This window comes from Neofelis nebulosa, chromosome 3 (assembly GCF_028018385.1).
Source record: "Neofelis nebulosa isolate mNeoNeb1 chromosome 3, mNeoNeb1.pri, whole genome shotgun sequence".
Classification (NCBI taxonomy): domain Eukaryota; kingdom Metazoa; phylum Chordata; class Mammalia; order Carnivora; family Felidae; genus Neofelis; species Neofelis nebulosa.
The window spans coordinates 80,975,437-80,993,964 of record NC_080784.1 but is presented as its reverse complement, the minus strand read 5'-3'; the positions used below and the strand labels follow the sequence as shown (position 1 = coordinate 80,993,964).

The 18,528-nt window shown below is 38.8% G+C and overlaps 1 protein-coding gene across 4 annotated transcripts in view; it reads right to left on the bottom strand.

The window, feature by feature from the left end:
• The window catches only part of PRMT9 (protein arginine methyltransferase 9), a 94,933-nt gene that overhangs the window by 28,015 nt on the left and 48,390 nt on the right, over positions 1-18,528 (bottom strand). Inside the window, exons 1-4 of one of the 4 annotated variants that reach the window (XM_058721214.1) lie at positions 9,443-9,871; positions 6,990-7,138; positions 2,387-2,623; positions 1,395-1,562 (exon numbers count right to left, since the gene is read on the bottom strand). In XM_058721214.1, the coding sequence (XP_058577197.1) occupies positions 1,395-1,562; positions 2,387-2,623; positions 6,990-7,138; positions 9,443-9,631 (743 nt within the window). In that variant the 5' untranslated portion in view covers positions 9,632-9,871. Of the gene's footprint in view, positions 1-1,394; positions 1,563-2,386; positions 2,624-6,989; positions 7,139-8,521; positions 8,641-9,442; positions 9,872-18,528 lie in introns of those variants that run through there. The other 3 variants (XM_058721216.1, XM_058721218.1, XM_058721217.1) reach the window with 3 other exon arrangements.

Below are 18,528 nucleotides of genomic sequence, written 5' to 3'. Positions count from 1 at the left end.
GATAGGGTCTTTAGGAGGCAATTAAGGTTAAATGAGGTCATAAGGGTGGGGCCCTAATGTGACAGGGCTGGTTTTCTTATAAAAGTGGAAGAGACACAGGCACTCTCTGTGTCTCTTCACATGCACAGAAGGAAAGGAAAGGAATACAGCTGTCTGCAAGCTAGGAAGGGAGCTCTCACCAGAAATCAAATTTGCCAGCACCCTTGATCACGGACTTCTAGCCTCCAGAACTGTGAGAAAATAAAAGTCTGTTGTTTAAGCCACCTAGTCTCTGGTATCTTGTTAGGACAACAAGCAGACTAAGATAATTCAGGAGACTGCTGATTTCTGCCGCAACAATCTAGTAAGACTTCTTTCATGCAAACAAATGTAGAGCCCATTAAAAAGTGAATTATGTATACAAAAATACTATTATACATATCGAAGAAGACTTTTAAAAATCATAGTCCAAATGACAACAGATGATAAAAAAGTCATCTTTCAATATAAGCTGAACTTAAGATAAGAAGACAGACCACCCAAGAGAGGTAGTAAAGCAAGTGCTACATAAAGAAAGCTCTGTCTCGGGGCGCCTGGGTGGCGCAGTCGGTTGAGCGTCCGACTTCAGCCAGGTCACGATCTCGCGGTCCGTGAGTTCGAGCCCCGCGTCGGGCTCTGGGCCGATGGCTCGGAGCCTGGAGCCTGTTTCCGATTCTGTGTGTCTCCCTCTCTCTCTGCCCCTTCCCCATTCATGCTCTGTCTCTCTCTGTCCCAAAAATAAATAAAAAACGTTGAAAAAAAATTTAAAAAAAAAAAAAGAAAGCTCTGTCTCTAAAATAGTGCTGGACCAGATGATATATAAATCCATTCTAGCTCTAAAATGCCATCAGCCTTGTGATATAGATCAAAGCAAGATGACATACTAAAAAGCCAAGACTTATGAGACAATATTCAAAGCATCTGAAGAACCCAGGCCAAAATACATGGACAGCTGACACTTCCAAAGCTTTCATTTTAGCCAAGGATAACACAAAATGTGAGAAGTCCATCAAGCTTGATCTACTCACGTATTATTTTTAACTATAACTTTTAAATAGTTATTGACCATACAGGAAGTATTACCCATTTTCACAAACAGAATATTGAAATTAACAAAAGTAAGGTAACTTGCTAAAGGTCAAGTTTATCTGTTAAATTGCTTGGCGCAAAATTTTTTCAAGATCTTTAAATATTTTTTATCAAGAATATGACATTATGAAAATTTATCTTATGCTAAATGATCCTATATCGCTATCTTTACAATATAAGGGTTTTAGCATTTTTATTTGGGCTAGAAGCTATAAATGTGAATATCTTAATTTTTTTAAATAAAATAGTGGATTATAAAAACTAAAGTTATATATATTATATAGTACCTTTCAGGAATGTGTTTTGGAATCTCTATGTCAAGTGACTTCATATGTAAGAGTTTGATTCCTGCTTCCATCTTGTTTGCTGCTACTACATCACAGGCAAGTTCATACATGGTCTTGGATAACTCACAAGCATATACTGAGTGTGCTCCAGCTTTTTTAGCAAACATGCTGCAAGGAAAAAGGTGCCCCATCAAGAAAAAATAATCCACTATGGTTTTTCAAATTTAATGGAATCATAATGTTAAACACGGGGTTTTTCTTTTATTCTGTAAAATAAATAAATATTTATTTTACAGAATAAATACAAAAATAAAATAAATATTTTAATAAATAAAATAAATTATTTTACAAAAATAAATAAAAGCAGCCTGGAGCTGCTTTGGAGTCTGTGTCTCCCTCTCTCTCTGGCCCTCCCTTGCTTACACTCTGTCTCTCTGTCTCTCAAAAATAAATAAACATTAAAACAACAAAATGAACCAATATTCTTATTAAGAAACAAATCATACAGGGGCACCTGACTGGCTCAGTCAATGGAGCACGTGACCCTTGATCTCGGGGTTGTAAGTTTGAGTTCCACCTTGGGTGGAGAGATTACTTAAAAATAAAATCTTTAAAAAAACAAAATAGAAACAAACTATACAATAAATCATGACATTTATGTTTTTAAGAAGATACAACTGGCATGAAAAATATCAATAGGTTTTAACTTAGAGAACTAGATTCAACCAAAATATTAATGCAAAAAGTACTCTAAAAAGGCATTCAAAATTTCAATCATAACCTCAAATTCTCCTTAGTAGTTATGTCCAGTTCTTGATAAATTAAAGTTACAGTAAAAAATACAATAATAGTAGTTGCATGAATAATCATAAGATTATTAGAAATAAAGTAAACTCTGTTTCAATTCCACTGTTAAATTTTCCATATTTGGCAAAAGCTTTAATTTACCTTGGTGTATATGTGTATATAATTAAAACACAATTACGACAAACCTTAGTATTCCAGTTCCTGCTCCAATGTCCAAAACACTCTTGGACCCCAAACAAACTGCATCCTGGATTGCTGCATTATAAACTGTATTCCGTTTGGTGTCATTAAGCATGATAAAGTGCCAGCGTTCCACCAACCAGTTTGCAACACGATAAAAATTCTCCTTTGCATCATTGAAATCTGGGTTTAGTTTCACTGCTTTATGAAAATACCCAGCTGCTTCATCTCTAAAGCCCATTCTGTAGTAAAAAATGACAGAGAAAATACTCAATTACTATGATAGCAATTACTGTGCCTTTATCCATGGCACTCATCTGGCCTAAGAATCCCTCTCCAGTACCCCAAATCCTACTCAACCCAAGCACCATCTCCTTTTGTAAGGACTGCAATCCTTGACCACTTCTTTCCTCTCTGAACCCTTATTGTATTTATGCATTCTAGGAGACAGACTATAAATTTACTATTGTAACTAAAGTATAGTAGAAGCTCTCATAGTCCTCTTCAATTTAACCAACCCACTAAAACACGATTGCTTTCTAAAAACCATTCCCTGTGTAAAACATATCAATGCCTATAGCTAGTAGGCTCCTCGCTGGTGTGCCTGCACACCTTTTCTCTCAGCAACTGAATGAATTATCAAGAGTCGGTTGTGTTTGTGGGGTACCTGGGTGGCTCAGTAGGTTAAGTGTCTGACTTCGGCTCAGGTCATGATCTTGCACTCCGTCAGTTCTAGCCCCACATTGGGCTCTGTGCTGACAGCTCTGAGCCTGGGGGTTGCTTCAGATTCTGTGTCTCCCTCTCTCTCTATCCCTCCCCGCTCCCTTGCGCTCGCTCTTTCTCTCTCTCAAAAGCAAATAAACATTAAAAAACAATTTAAAATAAAAGAGTCGGTTGTATTTGCTGTCAGACCAGTTTACACCAGTTGTATTTGTTATTATAATTACATATTTTAATTAAATATTACAGAAACTAAATAAATTATGACTGCAAAAAGAGAGCCACTGTTTCTGAGGACACTTAGCTAAATAAATGCTTTGTAAAACATCAGAGGCAAATCACCCAAAAAACTGCTACTCAAGTTTATGTAAGCAAATCAACAATAAAAAGGAAGAAAACTTCCAAACTATCTAGAAAAGTGCTTCTTAAACATTCTGTGGTGAAGAACTCATCTCCCCTTTTCTAAATATCTAATATTTGTAGACCAATACAGCCGCACTGCATGTAATTAGTATGCAACTCACACATCAGATTTCACCCAAACTGGTCCACATTATTTTCAAGAAGTGAGTTTCATGATCACATGCTTGGGATTACAGCAATGTCAACTGCTATATACATTTCTAAACACTTCCTCTCAATCTCTATACTTATCCGTCACTAACTGATAATTTGTGGACCAGCACAAGTGTGTAGTCCATAAGCTGAAGAGAACTGAGCTAGTAAAACCCTTTTACACTCATACTTCTTCAGAAGAACCTTTAAGCATTCTGTCAATTTTAAAGAAACCAAATCAGATTATTAATTCTATGTATGATTTACATAAAAAAAAGACATTCTGGAATTTCAAACAGGAAACTGCATGGGCAATGGCCCTATGTCAAATGATACGCACTCATGTTTTAGGTTAAAATAAAAACGTTTAAGATTAGTATCTGCTAGACAGAGCTATCTTAATCTGCAACTGACATTGCACACAGTACAATACAAAATACATTGGATGTAATCACTGCTTGGTGAGAGACAAAACTAGCAATGGATATTTTAAATTTTTAAACATCAACAATCTATTGAATCAATGCCACACCTACCCCTAATAATTTCTTGGGGTTTATGCTTCCCTGAAGTTTGATTCTTAATATATCATTGTTTTCTTAAACTGTAACGATAATCTGAAAAATGTATGGTACACTCAAAATATATCTCATACTGATAGACTCAACAATGTGTCAGTATCAACAAACTATGAAACCACCTCTTTTCTTCTAACTAGAAAAAAAAAATTACCTTCCCAATTAGGAACTTAAATGTTTTGTTTAAATCTGATGCTACTGGACTAACATAAGGTTGTAAAGTTGAGACATTCCAGACACAAATTTCATTTAATAAACAAAAGGAATAAAGGAAAGGAAGCTATCATTTACTCTGGAAATCTTTTTCTCCTGGAGCAGTGATTCTTTCAGTGGGAAGTGAGTGATCCACTCTTTGATGAGGAAAATAGGACAAAAAGCTAAGAGCTACTGTTGTAGAGAACAAAGATAAACTATATAGCAAAAGCCACATTCACACTATCACAACTGATGAAATCTCAATGTCTAAATTAGAAATTTTGCATAATTATATCTCCCAAAAGCAAACAAGCATGGTTTTTTTGTTTTTTGTTTTTGTTTTTGTTTTTTTTTGGTCTCACGAATTGGTAACTGCTCAGACTAATATCCTGCAACAACAGGTCACCAAGTTAAAATCTGTCAAAAGTGTGTAGAGCTCCAATTTTCTGTTAAATTGAGTTTATCCTTAAAGATAAGTTCTAGGATGTTATGATAATAACATGTGCATTACCTGGAAATAAATTGAATCCCATAAAGTAACTCCTCTTTCATGGACTGAAGAACTAAAAAAACTTTGAAATTAATGGGGCACCTGGGTGGTTCAGTCGGTTAAGCAACTGACTCTTGGTTTCAGCTCAGGTCATGATCTCACCGTTTATGAGTTCAAGCCCCACCTCAAGCCCTGTGCTGACAGCGCAGAGCCTGCTTGGGATTCTCTCTCTCCCTCTGTCTCTGTCCACCCCCCTCCTGACTCTCTCTCTCAAAATAAATTTTAAAAAAATAATAAACTTAAAAAAATCTTTTAAACTAAATTTCATTTAAAGGAAAAGTAGTTGGGGCACCTGGGTGACTGACCGAGTGTCCGACTTCGGCTCAGGTCATGATCTCACAGTTCATGAGTTTGAGCCCTGCGTCAGGCTCTGTGCTGACCGCTCAGAGCCTGGAACCTGCTTCAGATTCTGTGTCTCCCTCTCTCTGCCCCTTCCCTGCTCATGCTTTGTCTCTCTCTGTCCTTCAAAAATGAATAAACATTAAAAAAAAATTAAAGGAAAAGTAGCTGCTAATTAATACAGATGGGAGTCTATGTAACAGGATCAGGTTAGCTGTTAGTGTAAACAAGTGTCAGTTGACAATCTGCCTTATTTTCCCGGTTATTATCATACTCTACAATTAGAAACTATCAAATATTTATCTCTTAAAGGAGTACTCATTTCACTTCCCAGGCCATGTTGATTAAGACTATTAAACCATATAGCAGCTACCTCTCTGAGACTAACACACTTTGATAAAGGCATTTCTTATGTATAACTTTTCATTGACTAAAACTTAACATGACAAGATGAACAAAGCAGTAATACTAGAGGAAACTGCTGGAACATGTAAAATTATCTTACTATATACAGTAGGACATTATCATGGCATTTCCTAAATAAGAAGTCTTTTACTTTGTACAAAGAAGTGACACCAGATTTATTAAAACAAATCCAATACAAAAATTTTGGGTTTTCATCAGTTTTCCTAAGTACACAGTTTCTATGAAGAATAGACAGAAATTCCAATGGCAAGTTTTCAGCAAGATCCAGAAAACAGAATTACAAGTTCCTTGGCAAGGCATCAGAGTGACTTCACTGCCACCCTGCAGCCCATGGCTGTGTCCTCTCCAACAAGGTCTGAATCTTAGCCAGGTGGAGGGAACTCTTCCTTGAATATTATATCCTAGCCCTAGGAGCAGTGGCTGTGTGGTATATGATTTAATGTTAAAACTGTTCTGTTAGTAAGTCGGACAGAGAAAGACAGATATCACATGTTTTCAGTCATATGTGGAATCTGAGAAATTTAACAGAAGACCATGGGGCAAAGAAAGGGGAAAAAACAGTTTCAAACAAAGAGGGAGAAAAACCATAAGAGACTCTTAAATACAGAGAACAAACTGAGGATGGGGCGGGGGTGGGGGGAAGGAGGCAATGGGTGATGGGCACTGAGGAGGGCACCTGTTGGGATGAGCACTGGGTGTTGTATGTAAGCAATGAATCATGGGAATCTAATCCTGAAACCAAGAGCACACTGTAAAAACTGTATGTTAGCTAACTTGACAATAAATTATATTTAAAATAAGAGAAATTTTGATTGCAGATCAATTGCCTTTATATGCTGGAATAAAAACACTTTCATCGACTGAGAAGAATACATCAGAATATTCAATCTGGATCACTTTCGATAATCATACGTTCCCGAGCATCTTGACTTTTTTCTGTATAATGTTTATTACTTTTCCTTATCTGTATCATTTCTTATGGGTACATTCACAATTGTTTTCTTATATGAAACAAAAGTTGGTGTAATAAAAAAATGCTCTGTTATTACATGTTATATTTGTGATTCTTATATTCTTCTGAGTTCTCTTTATTTTTTACCAGCCAATCCTTCATTACTCTGATCCCCTGTCACAGTTGATAATTCTTTATTTTAAACTTTCCCTTTCAAATTACTGTGTGATTTATCTCTGATCAAGACTGATACAGAATAATTCTTAACAAATAACACTGAAATCACTACAAACCTGAAGAGGTGTTCCCCCATACTATTGCAAATCACTTCATCATCAGGAAACAGTTCCAAAGCCTGCTCATAACAACCAAGTAAGTCTTGTGTTCGACTGAGAGCATCAAGCTCTTCAGCCCATCTGAACAGTGTATACTGAAAAGTTTCCTGTGTAAAAGAGAAAACAGTAATTTAGTCAATAATATAAATGATGGAAGAATATACAACACTGGTTGATAATTCCACAGAGAACAGAACGTAATTACTACTGACTGATCACTTCAAATTTTGTTTAGCTTTAGTAGACAGTTTGCTAAATAAACAAATGCATAAATGAATTTTACCACATAGGTGGCAATAACATGCAGAATTAGACAATTTGAGCACTTTAAACTCTCTCCATTCTTAGCTATCATATCAGATTCTCCACCTACCTCTCTTTTGTGGGCTTCTAGGTTTTAGAAGTTGTTTTGCCTTCTTTGTTCATCCATCTCTATCACCCGTTCTACATCTACATCTCCAATCAAGACCCTCTCTTCTGAATCTCAGACACACAGACACGACTTCCTATTAGTCATCTCAACAAGGGACTGCACCCTCAGACACCTCAAATTCAGCACAACTCAAGTATTTCCTGAGCAATCAGTATGCAAAGAACTGGGGCTAAAATACAGCAATGAACAACATAAATCCTATTCCTATCCTCACAGAAGCCCTGTAGAAAGAAATTTAACATACAGTTCTTTAAAAATTCAAAATGCTCTAAACTGAACCTATTATATTCCTCTCACACAGGATATAAGGTTAAGGTACCACCAAACCTCAAATGACTAAGTCATCTTATAATGCTACCTTAACTTCCAATACAATCAGTTTCAAACCCAGTCAATTCTGTCTCAACATCTTTAACTATGTCACCTCCTCTCCAACCCACTGTTACAACAGTCTGGCCCTTATAATACTTTCTGGACTACAGTAACAGCATTCCCTCTGTCACCCTAGCTCCAATCTCACTTCTCTCCACCCATTCTCCATACTACAACACAGTGGAAAAAAGGGAAGGCTTTAGTCATTCCAGTTTTTATCATGAACACAGTTTACATCATCTTCAGAGATTTATACAGAAGAGTTGAGACTTATAACTGAATCTTGATGAAGTTTACTAAAGAGAAAAGGATATGGAGGAAGACCTACAGTATCAGGAGAAAAAAGTACGGATGATATGAAATGGATAAGAGAATTTATAACTTGGTGTGACTGAAGTGTGGGCATAGGGAGTAGAGTGAGTAGTAGGAAATACGACTAAAGAAATGGCTCTTTCACAAACACCCACATGAAGGAATATGGACTTTGTTCTACAGGAAACAGAACTAGTTTCTGAACCCTACTGAACACGAGGCATTCAAATACAGGCTTTAGATATACTTTTAATACACATTAAGTATCTATTTAAAAAGATACTGTCACTGTTTTAGAAAGGAGGAACCTTAGGAACAAAGAATTAAAGAAACAGCACTTGGGTTGATCAATCATTATTCTACTGCTGCCTACCTATAAGAACAAACTGTATCTCAACATAGCACTTTCTCCTCCTTAGGACCAGCTGCTCCTGAAATTTACACTAAGTTTATGTTAACTACAACCATCTAGAGGTTACTGACATCTAGTGGATAGATATCAACAATGCGGGTAAACATTCTACAATGGCGCAGGACAGCGCTCCACAACAAGAATCATTCCATCCAAAAAGTCAACAGCGCTGAGATTGAGAAACGCTAGGTGAAAAAAATCAAAGTAGCTTTAGGCTGAAAACGGAATACAAAATTTAGTTAAATAATTTTTATAAATTTAGACTCTAAAATAACTTGGAAAAACTTATCTATTACATATAGAACGATCACAATCCAGTAACTGAAGCTTAAATAATGCATCATCAAATGACTACTTTATAGTAGCTTATTCCCAACTTTATTCAATTACAGATACCAACGACATTCCTTCTGCATACAAGTGCAAAGGTGCTGAGGCAGGGACATGCTAGAATTAGATATAGGAGGAAGAGATCACCCTCGGCCTCATTTGCAATATGGCCTTTAGAATTCTGAGTAAGGTGGAAGTTTTGAAATAGATAAGTGGCATCGTCTGACTTGTTATGAAATGCTCACCCAGGCTGTGTTGAGACAGGTTGCCTGAGGAAGCCTAGTTATGAGCCTACACCAACAGCCGACAGATGACTGAGGCTTGAACAGGGGTAGTAAAGGAGAAGGTGGTGAGAAATGGTTAAGATTTTGGATACATTTCAAATATGGAGCCGAGAGGATTTTTTTGATGGGCTGGCTGTGGGTGTGAACAAAAGACATGTCAAGGATGAATAGTAAATATTAACAGCAACCACCAGCCATTAACCTTAGCCACCCCTCCCAATGGAAAAACACAGGATCTGCCAGCAAGTGAAAGAAGGGACATCCTCACCTTCACGTCGTCTTTCAGCTCCGGCGCCAGGCTGAGTACAAGGAGGTAGTGGGCATAGGCGGTGCCAAAGTCCTGGGCGCTCAGGCAGTGCTCTGCGCTCTGCAAGGACCGCGACACCAGCCGGTCGCGCCCGACTGCCCCGGCGCCACTCCGGGCACCCCGGCGGGGCCTGGGCCGAGAGTTCGGCATGACAGAGTCACCGCCCTGAAACCTAAGCTTGTGTAACCAAAGTGAAGATGTTTTACTAAACGGAACGAGAAAACGGTCCCGTTGGCTACACTTCCAAATGACTTAAACAGAGCGCGAAAACCGGTAACGTAAAGTTATGCCTGGGCCCGGGGTGTGCGCGCCCACCTTAGCCAGGCAAAAGCCCCGCCTCCTCCCTGCCAGGCGGAGTCTGCGAGTCAACCCGGCAAACTGCAGACACCAGCCCACGGCGCACGCCCAGCGAGCGTCAGTGCGCTTGACGTGTGCACGCCGCGGTCCGCCCCCCTCCCCGTGGAAAGGGAGGCGCGAGGTGGACGGGGCGCCTGCGCGGAGGGCAGCGCTTTTAACGGTCTTGAGGTTCTTGCCTTCCTCTCCCTCGCCTCGCTTCCCCTTGCGCCGAAACCGGCGTTTTCTGTCCCTTCTTCCTGGCCGTCAGAAGTGTGTGAAGTGTGTGTATGTGTGTAGTGTGTGTGTGTGTGAGACTTCGACTGCAAGACCCGACTCTGCAGATGCAGTTAGCGCAAAGCTGCACCCGACCGTGAGGGACATGGGTGGCTGTGAGGAGGTCAGGCGTTTGTGGTGATGTTTTAAGATATTTGGATCGGGATGCCTCATCTCAAAATGGCGAGACTGAAAAGAGCCAAAAGTTAACAAACGCACCCTAGATGTAGTGGAGCAAATGCTTTCACAGGCGTTATTTAAAATCATCCTCACAAAACCCCGTGAGGTGGGCTTCTAAATCACAATCTTAAAGGCGGCAAAGGGGACATTCTGAGAAGTTACTTGCCCAGTATCACAAAACTGGGTAGTGGGAAAGGCGTGACTCAAACCCAAGCTCTCTGTTATTTTAAAACGAGTTTAGGATCTATTTCACTGTTCGATGGGTCACCACTGTATACTGGCTATATTAATAACATAGGAAAAAATGTTCTACCTTCAAGTGTGGCCCCTAAGGGATGGATTCAAAACTTTAAAAGGGGAGGGGGGCACGTGGAAATTACAGCTGAAAGAAGTCATTTTTGTCCTCATTTTCAAACATCTCAGTAGTGAATATTTTACTTAACAAAAAATAAGACCATTTGCATATCTAACTTTGGGGGGCTCCTACCATTTTCTGCCTTCTCTATTGATCTGATTATTTGAACCACTCTTCGTCTGGGCACTTACCACTGTAAACCCTAATCAGTTCTTCAAAGTCCAGGTTACTAGATTATAATCTCCTCCTGCAGTCAGAAAGTTCCTCAAAGGCAGTAACTGTTCTTAACCATTTTTGTAAGCTTTACCTCTAGCAGAGTCTAGTTCAGAGTAAGGACTCAAAATTTTTTTTTAAATTTTAATGGAAAGTACATTCCACTACCAGGTTTCACTTGTAGATTTTCCCCATCGTTCACATCCTTTTTTCTCTCCCCTTCTGAATTGCCACTTTTTGTACTAAGCAATTTAAGATTTAACTATATGATTTTTCCCTAACAAGCTTGAAATGCTAGTCCCAATAGGATGTAGTAGAACATGCAAAGGCCACTGAACAATACAAAACAAAAAAGTACATTCTAGTGCAAACTTGGTCCTTTTCTGCCCCTCCAATAACCTTTCCTTAAGAAGCATTATTTGTAAAAAGGCCTAACAAAGCTACATTTCCTACTTTGGACATAAGATTGATATAACCATCAAATGAGATAATGAGATGTGTAAAAGCATTTTATATATAAGGTATATTTAGTGCTAGGCATTGTTTACCTTTAGAGTTATTTAAAACTTACTGGATTATTTTTTATTTTTCTGTTTATCTTTGAAAGAGAGAGGGAAACACAGAATCTGAAGCAGGCTCCAGGCTCCGAGCTGTCAGCACAGAGCCCAACACGGGGCTCGAACCCATGAAACACGAGATCATGACGTGAGCTGAAGTCGGACGCTTAATCGACTGAGCCACCCAGGTGCCCCAAAATTTATCTGGATTATTAATGAAAGTTATGTCACAAACACCTTTAAGCACTTGATCAGAAATGGTGCAACTCATATCATTTAAGAGTCTAATGTAATTGGCTGGAATCTCCCTTCAGAAACCAAAGGGAAACCTCCCAAGCTTTCTCTGCAGAGATTTGAGTCAATGGGGAATCACTTAGACTTCATCATTCTAGTAATCTATGTGAGTCCACCATTCAGCTGAATTAGTTTACTTAACAGGTTATCTTATTAACAGCATATCAGGACATGCTTTCCTATTCCACAGGGACAAGGTTTCTTTTGTCTTATTTTACTTGTTTTGTTTTTTTGATCTGTTGGTTTATTGAGATAACCTGCATATCTCAAACATCTAGACCACATGAAGCTTAAGGTGGACAAATGTTACCAATATAGGCTAAGAAATGAAGGGGCTTGGCAGGAAGTGAAGAGAAGGCAGAGAAAAAATGAAAGGAGCCAACTTCTATTGCATCATCACCTACAGTATCAACCTGTGGTCAGTGACCACTGCTAAAAAAGTACAAGGGGTGCTACCTGCTGTTTGTAAAATACGTCAGGTACCTTTGTGAGCTACTAAGGTTTACTGAGTTCTGATGTGATTTATCTACACGGAGAAATAAGTTATTTGCATTTATTTGTAGTTTATACCTTGGACACTATATAGGGTAAGCCACTTGAAAAAAATGAACTCACACGACTAACATGGAAGAAAAATGGAATAAAATATATTTTACTATTTTCTTTTATTACCTCATTCCTAATTAAGACTTAGAATTAGATTTTTCAGATTTATTGAAGGTTAATTGTATTTATAGTAATTCTTTCAGTCCTTTTGAAAAGGCATTATATTCCATTACAAAAAACTCAAAAGTATGTTGCAAAACAATCATAAAATATAGATTTTACTTCTTGATCCTTAAAGTTTTCTTTAAAAATATTAAAGGTATCGGGGTACCTGGGTGGTTCAGTCAGTTGAGCATCTGACTTCGGCTCAGGTCAAGATCTCATGGTCTGTGAGTTCAAGCCTGGCGTAGGGTTCTGTGCTGACAGCTCAGAGCCAGGAGTCTGCTTTGGATTCTGTGTCTCCCTCTCTCTCTGCCCCCTTTCTGCTCATGCTCTGTCTCTCTCTCTCTCTGTCAAAAATAAACGTTACAAAAATATGTTGAAGGTATCGCTCCATTGTTCACAATACCCTTCCTCTCACTCCCATCTCACAACCAAAACTGTAATCTTTAGAATTAGAGAGTCTAGTTGATTCCTCCATTTATGTGTTCTAGTTCACCCTTTTTAGGGTTCCAAGAAAAACCCACTGATTAGAAAACTGCTGACTCAGAGGCAGGTTTAATTGTGGTTGTTTTTGACCACGTTCTGGGCAGCTTGTCAACAAACCACACATGCCAAACAAGGAAGCAAAACCAACTGAAAGTCTCTCAGTCAACTTTCCAATTTGTAAAGTTGAAGGTTAACGGGGAAAAAAAGGCTCACAGGAAGTTCATTAAGAAGAGATAAACAGCTTGCCAGGCACAAGTATCTCATGTTTATACTTTCTGTGGAGATTCATATCTTTTCGTGTGATTTAGTTTGTTTTACAGTTTTGTAGTTTGGAGCCTTGTTCTGAACTCGCTGTGCATTTTAGAATCATCTGAGGAGCTTTTAAACAATAACAGTGTCTAGGCCTTATACCTAAAGATACTGATTTAATTGGCCTGGTGGGGTCTGGGCATAAATTCTTTTAAAAAGTTCTCTGAGTGAGTCTAAAATACGTGGTAGGGGTGGGGGGTATGGTGCAAGCTTCTGTTATATCTGATATACTTAAAGTATTTAAGGTATGCAATATAAAGGCAATGTAGGGAGTAGAAAAATTATTTCTGGCTTCGCAAGAATTGTGAAGATTCTCTATTCCTTTGAATGAAGTTGTTGCTATATGATAAAGAATAGAATCATATTGAATTACTTGTTGGAGAAAAAAATACATATAATTGGATCAACAGCGCACTACCGGCCATGGACCACTGAAATTTACATTGATACATCCCATTGCTAAATATTCCCAGTTTCTTCAATCTTTTTTACTTTACTACAGTTAGGATTTTATAATAGCCCCCTTCTTTTGCCCTGTGTGCAAAATACAAAAAACAATTGTGTATTTTGTCATATGCTTTGTCTGCATCTATTGAGAGGATCATGTAGTTCTTGTCCTTTCTTTTATTAATGTGATGCATCGCATTGATTGTTTTGTGGATATCGAACCAGGCCTGCATCCCAGGTATAAATCCCACTTGGTCGTGGTGAATAATTCTTTTAATGTATTGTTGGATCCATTGACTAGTATCTTGTTGAGGATTTTTACATCCATGTTCATCAGGGAAATTGGTCTGTAGTTCTCCTTTTTAGTGGGGTCTTTGTCTGGTTTTGGAATTAAGCTAATGCTGGCTTCATAGAAAGATTTTGGAAGTTTCCTTCCATTTCTATTTTTTGAAACAGATTCAAAAGAATAGGTGTTAAGTCTTCTTTAAATGTTTGGTAGAGGGGCGCCTGGGTGGCTCAGTCGGTTAAGCGACCGACTTCGGCTCAGGTCATGATCTCGCGGTCCATGAGTTCGAGCCCCGTGTCGGGCTCTGTGCTGACAGCTCAGAGCCTGGAGCCTGTTTCAGATTCTGTGTCTCCCTCTCTCTGACCCTCCCCCATTCATGCTCTGTCTCTCTCTGTCTCAAAAATAAATAAATGTAAAAAAAAAAAAAAATTAAAAATAAATAAATAAATAAATGTTTGGTAGAATTCCCTTGGAAAGCCATCTAGCCCTGGACTCTTGTTTTTTGGGAGATTTTTTATTACTAACTCAATTTCTTTGCTGGTTATGGGTCTGCTCAAATTTTCTATTTCTTCTTGTTTCAGTTTTGGTAGTTTATATGTTTCTAGGAATTTGTCCATTTCTTCCAGATTGCCCAATTTATTGCAGTATAATTGCTCATAATATTCTCTTATTATTGTTTGTATTTCTGTGGTGTTGGTTGTGATCTCTCCTCGTTCATTCTTGATTTTATTTATTTTGGTCCTTTCCTTTTACTTTTTGGTCAAACTGGCTAGGGGGTTGTCAATTTTATTAATTCTTTCAAAGAACCAGCTTCAGGTTTCATTGATCTGTTCTGTTGTTTTTAATTTTGATAGCATTGATTTCTGCTCTAATCTTTATTATTTCCTGTCTTCTGGTTTTGGGTTTTATTTGCTGTTCTTTTTCCAGCTCTTTAAAGTGTAAGGTTAGGTTGTATATCTGAGACCTTTCTTCCTTCTTTAGGAAGGCCTGGATTGCTCTATACTTCCCTCTTATGATTGCTTTTGCTGCATCCCAGAGGTTTTGGGCTGTGGTGTTATCATTTTCATTGGCTTCCATGTACTTTTTTTTAATTTTTTTTTTTTTTTCAACGTTTTTTATTTTTATTTTTGGGACAGAGAGAGACAGAGCATGAACGGGGGAGGGGCAGAGAGAGAGGGAGACACAGAATCGGAAACAGGCTCCAGGCTCCGAGCCATCAGCCCAGAGCCTGACGCGGGGCTCGAACTCACGGACCGCGAGATCGTGACCTGGCTGAAGTCGGACGCTTAACCGACTGCGCCACCCAGGCGCCCCTTCCATGTACTTTTTAATTTCCTCTTTAATTCCTTGGTTAGGCCATTCATTCTTTAGTAGGATGTTCTTTAGTTTCTAAGTATTTGTTGTCTTTCCAATTTTTTTCTTGTGGTTGATTTTGAGTTTCATAGCGTTGTGGTCTGAAAATATGCATAGTATGATGCCGATCTTTTTGTACTTGTTGAGGGCTGATTTGTGTCCCAGTATGTGATCTATTCTGGAGAATGTTCCATGTGCGCCCAAGGAGAATGTGTATTCTGCTGCTTTAGGATGAAACGTTCTGAATATATCTGTTAAATTCATCTGGTCCAGTGTGTCATTCAAACCACTGTTTCCTTGTTGATTTTTGGTTTAGATGATCTATCTATTGCTGTAAGTGGGGTGTTGAAGCCTCCTACTATTATGTTATTATTATCAATGAGTTCCTGTATGTTTGTGGCTAATTGGTGTATATATTTGGGTTCTCCACGTTTGGGGCATAGATGTTTAAAATTGTTAGGTCTTCATGGTGGATAGACCCCTTAATTATGATATAATGCCCTTCTTCATCACTTGTTACAGTCTTTATTTTAAAATCTAGACTGTCTGATATAAGTATGGCTAGTCTGGCTTTCTTTTGGCAACCATTAGCATGATAGATGGTTTTCCATCCCCTTACTTTCAATCTGAAGGTGTCTTTAGGTCTAAAGAGGGTCTCTTGTAAACAGCATATAGATGGATCTTGTTTTCTCATCCATCCTGTTACTCTATGTATTTTGATTGGAGCATTTAGTCCATTGACATTTAGAGTGAGTACTGAAAGATACAAATTTACTGCCATTGTGTTGCCTGCAGAGTTGGAGTCTCTGGTGGTGTTCTCCGGTCCTTTCTAGTCTTTGTTGCTTTGTTGCTTTTTTGTTTTGTTTCATCTTTTCTCCCCTCAGAGAGTCCCCCTTAAAATTTCTGGCAGCGCTGGTTTAGTGGTCACAAATTCCTTTAGTTTTTGTTTGGGAAACTTTTCATCTCTCTATTTTCAATGACTTTAGCCTTGCTGGCTAAAGAATTCTTGGCTGCATATTTTTTCTGAATCAGCACGTTGAATACATCCTGCCACTCCTTTTTGGCCTGCCAAGTTTCTGTGGATAGGTCTGTTGCAAACCTGATCTGTCTTCCCTTGTAGGTTAAGGACTTTTTTTTCCTTTGCTGCTTTCATGATTCTCTCTTTGTCTGTATGTTTTGTGAATTTGACTATGATATGCCTCGCTGATGGTCGGTTTTTGTTTAATCTAATGGGAGTCCTCTGTGCTTCCTGGATTTTGATGTCTGTGTCTTTCACCAGTTAGGAAAGTTTTCCACTATGATTTGCTCACATAAACTTTCTACCCCTTTTTCTCTCTCCTCATTTTCTGGGACCCCTATGATTCGGATATTATTCCTTTTTAATGAGTCACAGAGTTTTCTAATTGTTATATCGTGCTCTTGTGCCTTAGTCTCCCCCTTTTTTTTCTGCTTCATTTTTCTACATAAGTTTGTCCTCTGTATCACTGATTGGCTGCTCTGCTTCATCCATCCTTGCCACTGTGGCAGCCATTCAAAATTGCAGCTTAGTTATGGCATTTTTAATTTCGTCCTGCCTAAATTTTACTTCCTTTATATCCACAGAAAGAGATTCTATTTTATTTTCCAACCCCAGGTAGTATTATTATTATCATGATTCTAAATTCTGGTTCAGACATCTTGCTTGTATCCCTGTTGATTAGGTCCCTGGCTGTCATTTCTTTCTGTTCTTTCTTTTGGGGTGAATTCCTTCGTATTGTCATTTTGGAGGAAGAAAAATAATAAAATTAAACTTAAAAGAACAAAAAAAATCAGCTAAAGGATGCTAGATCCTAGGTGTGTTATCATCTGATTGTTGAAAAAAGCTTGATAGAATAGAAGGAAAGGGGAAAGAAAAGAAAAGGAAAACATTTGAAAAATTTAAAAAAATGACTATAATAGGGGTGCCTGGGTGGCTCAGTCGGTTAAGTGACAGACTTTGGCTCAGGTCATGATCTCACAGCTTGTGGGCTTGAGCCCCATTTCGCGCTCTGTGCTGACAGCTCAGAGCCTGGAGCCTGCTTTGGATTCTGTGTCTCCTTCTCTCTCTGTCCCTCCCCTGCTTGCACTCTCTCTCTCTCAAAAATAAACATTAAAAAAAATTTTATTAAATGAATACAATAAAATAGAATAAAATGAAATGAAAGTAAAATAGAATAAAATTTTCAAAAAATTAAAAAATATCATTGAAAAAATTCAATAATAATCTTTTTTATTAAAAAGGAAAATAAAAATAATTTTTCCCTCTGTATTCAACAATAAGAAAGGAAAAGAAAAAGGAAAAAATTGAATAGATGGACTGACAAATGGAATGGAATATGATTGAAATTACATCCAGTTTCCCCTAGAAGTCAAACTATGAAGCACTTTATAGTCTGTAAACTAAGCAGGCAGAAAGACTTGTGGTGTTCCTCTAGAGCATGGTTGGTCCAGTTGGATGGGGCTTGGTGTAATGACTCCATTCTCCATTAGATGGCCCTGCTTTGTTTATCAGGGCTATATCTTGTGGCACATGTATGCATGTATGCACATGCATGAGAGAGGTGAAAATGGTGTCACCCAGCTACCCAATGTCTGGTATCAGAATTCTGTGCTCTTGCCAACCAACAATCAAGCACCCCTCCTTTGTCTCTGGCTTTCATCCACTCCCCGCTTCTACCCTATCAATAACCAAGTCATCAGCCTGCCAGGTGGCACCTGCCTCCTGAGTTTTATCTCAGATGGGGCTATGTTTCCAAACCCCTCACTTTTGAGGCCCTGTGACTTTAACCTGCTCAGACCCTCTGGAGGAGGGTCTTGCCAAACAATATCCGGGGCTGGCCCACCCCCAGGAATATTCACATGACCGCACCACTGAAGATGCCCAGAGACTGGGGCCAGGTGCCAGTCCACCCCAGAAAAGGTTCATGCAATTGCATAGCAGAGGCCTTTCAGGGATTATGGTAAATTGCAATATACATCTGGTGTCTGGCTTCACCATTTCTTAATGTCCTTGTTCCAACACCAGCAAACATGGCCATTTTCCGGGGTCCTCTGGGACGTTTGCCTGTGGGGAGGCCACACACAAATGTCCTCTCAGGAGGGAACTGCCTCCCCGTGTGGCCCTCGGACCCCTTGGACCTCACTTTCTGCTCCTGGGGATTCGCCCTTCCCACCAGAGCTCCACCAGGTATCGAGCTGCAGAGTTTCAGACTCTGCACTCCCCTGTTCATAG